At 33.6% G+C, this 9,370-nt stretch overlaps 1 protein-coding gene across 4 annotated transcripts in view; it reads left to right on the plus strand.

The window, feature by feature from the left end:
* Nucleotides 1-9,370, plus strand: part of LOC106463913 (cytohesin-1-like) — a 136,605-nt gene that overhangs the window by 83,298 nt on the left and 43,937 nt on the right. The window contains exon 1 of one of the 4 annotated variants that reach the window (XM_022391551.1): nt 2,156-3,150. The exons of the other annotated variants lie outside the window; for them this stretch is intronic. Coding sequence (XP_022247259.1) covers nt 3,082-3,150 — 69 coding nt within the window. The 5' untranslated portion in view covers nt 2,156-3,081. Of the gene's footprint in view, nt 1-2,155; nt 3,151-9,370 lie in introns of those variants that run through there. 4 annotated transcript variants of the gene reach the window in all.

Here is a 9,370-nt window from a genome sequence, read left to right on the forward strand (position 1 = left end):
TACTCCCTAAAATATGAATAATTATGAAGTTTCACCCCGTATAGAAGTACACTAAAGTCTACATGCTGTGGGGGAGAAGACAAGCCAATAGATTGTAATATCAAACGATCAGTTACTCTATATGTATCAGCGTGTGAAATTGATTTTTTTTTAAACGATATCGTATGATTAAAATGTAAAGACACGAGCATAACATCATACGTTTTATCACTAAGAAACTCGTGACTCGAAACTTCTCGTGTTTGGTAAACGGGTTTCTTCCCTGTTTGATCAATGATTAGTGTTTGTGAAGTAATCACATGTATAGTAGATTAAAATAACATTTGTCTTGATATTTTAGTGTTCCATTCCCAGTTACCTAAATATTATTATAAATATCACAATAAGAAATACTATAAAACTAGATGTACTTCCGCAGAGTTCCCGAAAGTTTTCTGTTTCAAGAGAAAATAAAACCAAAATTAAGAGTAACAAATATTTTTATTTCTTGCTTTTGAAGTTCATACGACGTGCTGTGTTTTCGCCTATAAAATACATAATTTTTCTCGTGATTCATGACATGCACACGTTTTACTGACGTCTCAACAGTATAAACTGCAACGTAAGCGTCTTTTATGTGATGTTATTTTAGTGTCTACTGCCTGCCTGATAGATATTTGTATAATGGTGCGAGTAGTTAAAACAGATGACCCCTCCAGGTGGCCGAAGGCCACCTTTAGGGGAAATATAGCTTCAATTTTTTTTTTTTTTTATCAAGAATATTTTCATTCTGAGTAATATATATTTCGGATAGTTTTATAGTTTGTGTGTATCTTTGAAGTAAAATAATGGAACAGTAATTCGTTTAGCAAGTAACAAATATTATTCTAATAATAATTGGATAAAATGAAATTTCGAAATTTGTGATTTAAAAGAATAATGCAACATCAGCTCATGGTTTAAATAATATTTTATTATTTGTCAAATGTAATATTCAAATAATTTTTTAAGTTACACATTCAGTGCACGTAGTGGGTTCAAGCAGTATTTTTAATTACACTTTTAATGCACATTATGGATTCAAATAATGTTTTTAATTACAATTTTAATGCACATTGTGTATTCAAATAATGTTTTTAATTACAATTGTAATGCACATTATGGATTCAAATAATGTTTTTAATTACAATTGTAATGCACATTATGGATTCAAATAATGTTTTTAATTACAATTTTAATGCACATTATGGATTTAAATAATGTTTTTAATTGCAATTTTAGTGCACAAACTAGGTAATGTGCCTTGTTTATTTGTATAATTCTGATGCTCACAAAAAATAATTATATTAAGGACCAATATTCCTGTTACTTAACTTAGTGCTAATTTTAATCAAATATTTTGAGATTTTATTTCAACAAATTTCGTGTGTATTTAGTAAGGGGAAATATTTTTAGCTTGCTAAATTAATCAGTGTTCCATTATTTTACTTCAAAATTTTGATAACGTCGTTGTATTGAATGGGTTCGCGACACATCGGAATGGAGATTTGACCTGATTAGTCTGGTTGTATACGTAATCTTTCCACTGGGTTAACTATGCATATATCTTGGTTGTTTTAAACACGTACAGATATATGGGGACAAGAGACCGCACCTGATAGGAAACCCTACTGTATATCTATTAACAAGGTGAGCCTACTTGAATGAAGCTTCCAATCAACAAATAATGGCATGAAGGCAATGTGACTGTTTCTTTGTAAACTTAAACAATATATTCGCTAAACAATGCATATCTGGATGTTAGTTATGTAGAACATTAAACACAATGCTTGTAGTGCCAAGTATTTCACGCAAGGTTTTCCGTAAAATGAGAAGTGCATTGATGAATGCTGTATAGTACGAGGTTCTTCGCCCCCCCCCCGTAGCACAGCGGTATGTCTGCGGACTTACAACGCTAGAAACCGGGTTTCGATACCCGTGGTGGGCAGAGCACAGATAGCCCATTGTGTAGCTTTGTGCATAAATTCAAACAAACAAACAAACGAGGTCCTTCATTTAGAAATATAATTTATTTGTTCTGGATTTAAAAGTTTAAAAAATCTGTTAAGCTGATTCATCGACTTGAAGTATACGCTGAGTCACATTAATGAATTAGCCACAAAGCACGTGTTCGGTTGACTTTGCAGCACTGTTGTACTCTGGTTTAACACCCCAAGAAAAGAGCATCTGTGTCTGAGAACGACAAGGCTATAGATCGAAGTCTACTAAGATGAAACCGATAAGTCTGAACGAGAATTCCTTATAATGTGAATAGAGATATCACTGTTTTCATTTCTCAGCGCTTTCCGTGTTAGGCTACGTAGAACGGAATATTTCAGTTTTATTAAGAATCATGAGATATATATATTGTGTAACGTATTTTCTATACTCTTGATAAGGCACGCCTTACTTGTAAGCAGTGCAGTGTTCATTGCAGTATCAGTCTTTTAACGTCATGAATGACGTAAGCGTGGCACTTGATAACACAGAAATCCAGAAGAAATTATTTTTAAATTTGTTGATCATAGTTTACAGTATTAGCTAAAGATGTAATTCGTTTGCTGATTGAGTACTTGCCATAAGTTAGATATTTCGTCGTTTTGATAAAGCAGTGTAGATGAGTGATGCTATTGATTACGAGGTATCATCAAAGTAAATCGTGTTGATTAACACGGGCCATTTCTCTACTGTTTACTACAGCGTCACAAGTTTTAGTTCGTGTGCGATTACTTCATATTTCACTTTAAAAATTTCGTTTTATGCCAACACTTGGGACTTTTGTTGTCATAGCAAACAACCAGTCTTCGAGGAATATGGCCTTATCGAAAAAAGGCTTCACATCGTAGGATCAAATCCGAAAGTCTCACTTTGCATTTATTTTTCCTTTAAACAACAAGATTAAACCCTTTCTTTAAAGCAGACAAATTGTCACTTGTGAAAAAAGGGAATGAAAAACAACTCAAAAACACCCGCAGGTCGTCAGTTTAGTGTAAATATCTTAGTATAGATTAAGTAAGGAGTGAAAAACAAGTGGCACATGTTGTTTAACATATTCGCTACAAAATGTACTTTTGTTGTGCCTTCCCGGTCCTAGGGAGGAGGGTTTGGTTTATGAACTACGATGACGAACAGGTAAAAGCTTATTTTTATAGATAATTAAAATATTCAATTCCGAATGCTTTAGTAAAAGATAAAATAAAAATGATAGTAATCGGTTAACTTAATTGTTGTAGATTACTTGGTTGTAGGTAGAATTATCTATAGAAAGTAAACTTAGGAAATTTATACGATGGCTAGTTATTTTGATATGAAAATATTAAAGTTTTAGAAGAAAAGCAGAGAATGAGGCCCTTTACTTTAGTAGTTTAGTGGGACATCACACGACGTTCTGATTTAGAACAGTAAAATCAACTTCACAACTTACAGACTCTGAGACTGTCGACTTAGTCTTTACGATAGTATAGATCAAGACTTTACTGAAACATTTAAAAACTTTTACAACACATATCACGATCCACAAGATTTACTCGAGTATAAATCATTGCTGCATCCAGCCCCCGAGCACTGGAAAAATATCTTTATTAAAATTAAAATTTATAAAATAAAATATCGTTATTTACTCGCATTTTAAAGATGTGAAGTATTATCCTTATATTACACATATTCCATTCTGTCATAAGTTTTGAAACCCTTGGAACGGTAGACAGATATTTCCTGAAGTTCGAGTAGAACTATAGAATCTAGGATTCTAAATTGTTAATGTTGCAGTCCAGCCCACGAGTGAATTACTAAGTTACAGTCAGAACTCCGTGCTGACTTGTATGTTGGACAGACCTGGTCACACTAGATTACTGAGCTTTTCAAACTCTACCATATTATACATAAATATAGAAGATTGGTAGAATGAAGCAAAGAAAATATTGCTCATTAGCTGTCTCCCAGTTTTTGTATTGATATTTTGTTCCAAGAGTGTTTTTTTTTGTTCATTTAAATGGTAGGTTATCAGGGCTTTGGTAAATCATACACTGGATAACACGTAGAGAGAATAATTGGGTTAAACTGCTCATTGTAATGCTACTATGTAAAGACTTGGACTTTAAAACCACAAAATGTAATACAAACAGTGTTGGGTTATGGGTACTTATTGTCACTTTATTGGAGTGCTATCACGTATTGAAAAAAAAAATACAGATTTTACAAACACAGAACTCTGTGTTATATTATATATCCATACATCTGTAACAGCTTACAGCCTCGATGGTGGCTGACCCTAGCTGAGTGGTCAGCTTGCATGGATGGTGAATCCGAGGATTGAATATTCTGACCCTTTGCCACAGTAACGCTCTCCTCACTTTGGGACCCTTTCGGGCGCTATAAAATGAGTCAAACCTCGCAATTCGATCAGACAAGAGGAGCTCAACAGTTGGCGGTGGGTGTTGTTAGCTAGTTGCTATTCCTTTGGTATAACTTTGGAAAATTAGGGACGGCTATAAATGTGTGTAGCTTTGCGAGAAATTATCGTGAAACAACCTGTATTTGCCTAATTAGTTGACCATTTGAACAGGCAAGAATTAACATACAGCAGTATATATATAACTATTCAATTTCAAGAGTTTATCTTATTTTTTGTCTGTTAACATTATACTACACTGTGTGCATGTGATATTGTGTAGGGATGATGCAAATGCTATCCTTACTATCTTATTTGCATTGTTTTTGAAGGATTGATATTAGCCATCCCTACATTTACTTCCTTTTTTAAAAAGTTTTTTTCTTTACTTGTAGATGAAGGGATTAGTTGTACCGTTACTTAAGAAGGCTCAATTATTATTGTTAATTGTGAGAGGTGTTACGTCTAGACTCTCCAAAGAAGTTTATTTTTCCCCAACTGTAATTATTACACAACATTTTGCAGTAAGATATTATGATTTTAATCAAGGTTTAGAAGCAGTCATTTAACCTTTGACAATATATTTGTTTTCTACTCTACAGTATAAAAATATTTATGGGAGAGCAGTAGACATTTTCTTTATTTGATTATTTTATTACCCTCGCCCTGCGATGGTATTGTAGTCGGATCCGTGTGTGTGTCCGCATAAATATCTCGAAAACTAATAAACTAACGTACACAAAAAAGTAACAGAAGATGGGAAGTATGTATGGAGTAGTCCTCCACAAATTGGATACAGATTCCGGATCACTTTGAAACATTTTTATAATGATAGTCCTCCACAAATTGGATACAGATTCCGGATCACTTTGAAACATTTTTTATAATGAGAGATAGGGCAATTTCACGGTTTTAGGTTAATAACTCTTGTAAAGTGTGATCAGATTTGTACCAAATTTTATGGACACATTAAGGTTGATACTCCTCATCACATAACAAAAATGATCCGGATCGTTGATTATTCTGGATCTGAGAATGATTTCTGAGTTTTCGAAGGTGAAATTTTACGTTATCCAATATAAACGCAAGCAATTTCGAAAAGGATCGGCGGGGGGAGGGTATGCATTCTGTTATATTGCTGTTGTTAAGGCGTGTATTTCATTTGATGGTGTTTATGTACTTATAAGGAAACGCTTGCATGGCAAAATGTTAAATGTTTTACATATTATGTACTTTAATATAAAATCAGCTGTTACAGTAAAGCCATTAATAGATTTTGATCTTACTGTAAATCATTTATCATTTATTTCTAAGATGGAAGTTAAGTTTGATGGGGATGAATGGGTGAATATGTAAACACAAAAACTTGAATTATGTTATTCAGAAGATTTAATTTTTGCTTGTGATATAGGAATAGTGGCTGATTCAGTTACTCGGTAGATAATGGCCCAGTTTGTAGTAACTGTGTTTTCAATGTGAACCATAATAAAAACTAAGTTATTTTGCGTAAGACGGGTGATTGTATTGAGAAAACGGCTTATTGATTTAAGAGTGTACGCGAATTTTTTTGTACCTTAACATAGGTAGTTTAGCGTTGCAATTTCGTTTCGATTATGTTGAGCTAAAGCTGTAGTAACACTTGCAAAGCAAACGTTAAAAATATCTTATAGTAAACACGGGGAGTATGAAATACCGTACACTAATGTGGGCAGTGTAAAATACAGCACAGTAATGTGGGCAGTGTAAAATGTTATCTAGTAATGTGTGCAGTGTAAAATACCCTACAGCAACGTGAACAGTGTAAAATAACAAACAATAACGTGGTCAGTGTAAAATACCATACATTAATGTGGGCAGTGTCAAATACAGCACAGTAATGTGGGCAGTGTAAAATATTATCTAGTAATGTGTGCAGTGTAAAATAACAGACAATAACGTGGACAGTGTAAAATGCTATAGAATAATGAGTCAGTTTAAATACAGTACAGTAATGTGGGCAGTATAAAATACTATATAATAATGTGGGCAATATAAAATACTATATGATAATGTGGGCAGTATAAAATACTATATAATAATGTGGGCAATATAAAATACTATATGATAATGTGGGCAGTATAAAATACTATATAATAATGTGGGTAGTATAAAATACTATATAATAATGTGGGTAGTATAAAATACTATATAATAATGTGGGTAGTATAAAATACTATATAATAATGTGGGTAGTATAAAATACTATATAATAATGTGGGTAGTATAAAATACCGTATTGCAACGTGAGAAATGTAAAAATACCACAGTGTAATGTGGGTAGTATAAAATACCATACAGTAACATGACCAGTGTTAAATTCTATACAGTAACGAGACACTTTAAAATGTCGCGCATTAATGTGGGCAGTTGTGAAGCGTCGTACAGTAATATCGGCAGTGTAAAATGCCATACAGTAACGTGGCCAGTGTTAAATTCTATACAGTAACGAGATACTTTAAAACGTTGCGCATTAATGTGGGCAGTTGTGAAGCGTCGTACAGTAATATCGGCAGTGTAAGATGCCATACAGTAACGTGGCCAGTGTTAAATTCTATACAGTAACGAGGCAGTGTGAAACATCGTACAGTAATGTCGGCAGTGTAAGATACCTTAAAGCAACACGGTGAATGTAAAATGCCAAACTAAGGGAACACTTTTACTACATAAGAATTGTTATAATTAATTATAATAATGATTAAACATTGACGTATTTTTTGTTTATCTTTCATGGAAAAATATTTCCCAAAAGAAATCAGCAGTAAAAAAATACATGGTTGAGTTTAAGAAATATTCAACATTATTGTCTCTTTAATCTTTGATTTTAATGTATTGCCATTATGACGTAAAAAGTAGTTCGTTATCCCTTACCTAATTTTTGATGGGTTTGTGGTATGCAGATACAAATAACTTCTCAACCATTATTTTGTCTTTTGTATCCTTGCCGGTCTGACGAGCTCTGGTTCTGGGCAGAAGGCCTCGTCGGCACTGGATATGACATATATTGTGTGAGTGACATACTATTACATATTCGTCTTTGCTTTCACTCATGAGTTCTCAGAGTAGAACAGAAATAATTTTGGACTTTTGTGGGGCTTCCGGTGGCATAGCGGTATGTCAGCGGACTTATAATGCAAGAAACCGGGTTTCGATACCCGTGGTGGGCAGAGCACAGATAGTCCATTGTGTAGCTTTGCGCTCAACTATGAACAGACTCTTGTGGTTAAATTTTGTGATTAGTCAGTTAACAGAGAAAAGGCGAATTACAAACATAATTTGGCGTTTTCAAACAGATTACTTTCTTCTCTTATCTCTATTTTCAACTGTTTTTGTAACGCTTTCACTGCTGTGCATCTTTTTTTATTATTAGTTAAACCAGTAAGAAGTTTACAGTTCACTTTCAAGTAAAGTTAATTTCTATCTTACTTTATTTAAATATTTTTTTTCACCCTTTCAGTTTTTGTTTCAATAGTTGATTTCCTTATTAAATTTCCACAACAATAAAACGATCGGCCATTCTTCTGTTTATTGAACTTCACACCATGCCTTATCTCATACATCCTTCATCAAATCACCATACCTGTCTTTCCACACACTGCTTCCTCGAACTCTCACTTATTGCGAAGAGTATATAACAATGTGCTGGGTAAGTCCTTGGAAAACCACAGTGTTTCGTTTCTGAGCTGGCAAGTACTTTGAAGAAACAAACTCAGTGACTGTATCTCTTCTTGTACCAGTAAGTTTTTATGTAGGCGTTGTTATTAAATTATATGGGTGATAATAATAACGAGTGGCTCACTAGTTTTATTTACAACACGACAACAAGCTTGATAAAAAGTCAAATTCCTGTAACGTATTACTGATCAGAGTGGATAAATAATTAATTTAGCGATATCATCATGGCATCTTCTAGTGATAGGTTGATATGTGGAAAAACAATATGGTATATAGTTATCTGAGTAAAAGCTTAATGATAATGTAGTAATGCTAGTTATCAAAGTTCTCTAGCTATTTCACACTAATAGGTGGGGATGTGGAAATGTAAAAGTAAGACTATAGACCTCGGATAATTCTTTGTAAAAATAACGTTTGAAATATTATCTTACCTGTGAAGCAAAAAGTGTGTTATTTGTGGGGGAAGACTAATTCAATTGATTGAAATAATTTATAAAAAAAAAGTTATTAATAACGTGGATAATACGTTGATAAGGAGCACGTGTGTGTGTGAAGGGTGGTCAAATGAATTACGAAATATTAAAGAAAGTTTCTTCACGCTTAAACGTTCTATTTCAGTAATTGTTTTATCTATGTGTGTATATATATATATCATTTACAATGTTTTAGGACACATGGTGCTTTCGTTCAGAAGTTGGTAGTTCAAAAGAACTGTTATAATTAAATAATACAAATTAGCACTTTTAAATTTTTAGAGTTCATTGGTTCTAGACAAGAGGAACAAGTGAGGCTTGAGAGACAAAGCACTCGTTAACCCTGCAGATTGTTGTAAGGAATTACAACAAAGACTGTTCAGCTTGATGAAATAACCATATTTTACATTTGTTGAGAATCTTGCCCGTGACTCGTGAGCCACTTAATGTGACTGGTTAACATGGCAGCTGTATACTGTAAGCCTATGGTTGTTAATTGAATTAATATCCTAGAAAGTACGCTGATTATCTAGGCAGAGGTTAAGCAGTCAACAGAAATTAGTTCTCACGTATTTTTCATGCAACACAAGAGTAAACATGATTAGAGAAAATCCGGTCACTAGGGGAGGGTAAACGTCACAAGTCGTCTCCTTACAGTCTGCTCACCCACGACCTCGTTGGCGTGTCTCTAGAAAAGTACTATATTTAGTACGCGCTTAGGTATTCACTTTTTCGATGACGAGGAACCCACTTTGAGACTAATAATGGTTGGAGACGG

This window comes from Limulus polyphemus, unplaced genomic scaffold (assembly GCF_000517525.1).
Source record: "Limulus polyphemus unplaced genomic scaffold, Limulus_polyphemus-2.1.2 Scaffold1515, whole genome shotgun sequence".
NCBI lineage: Eukaryota > Metazoa > Arthropoda > Merostomata > Xiphosura > Limulidae > Limulus > Limulus polyphemus.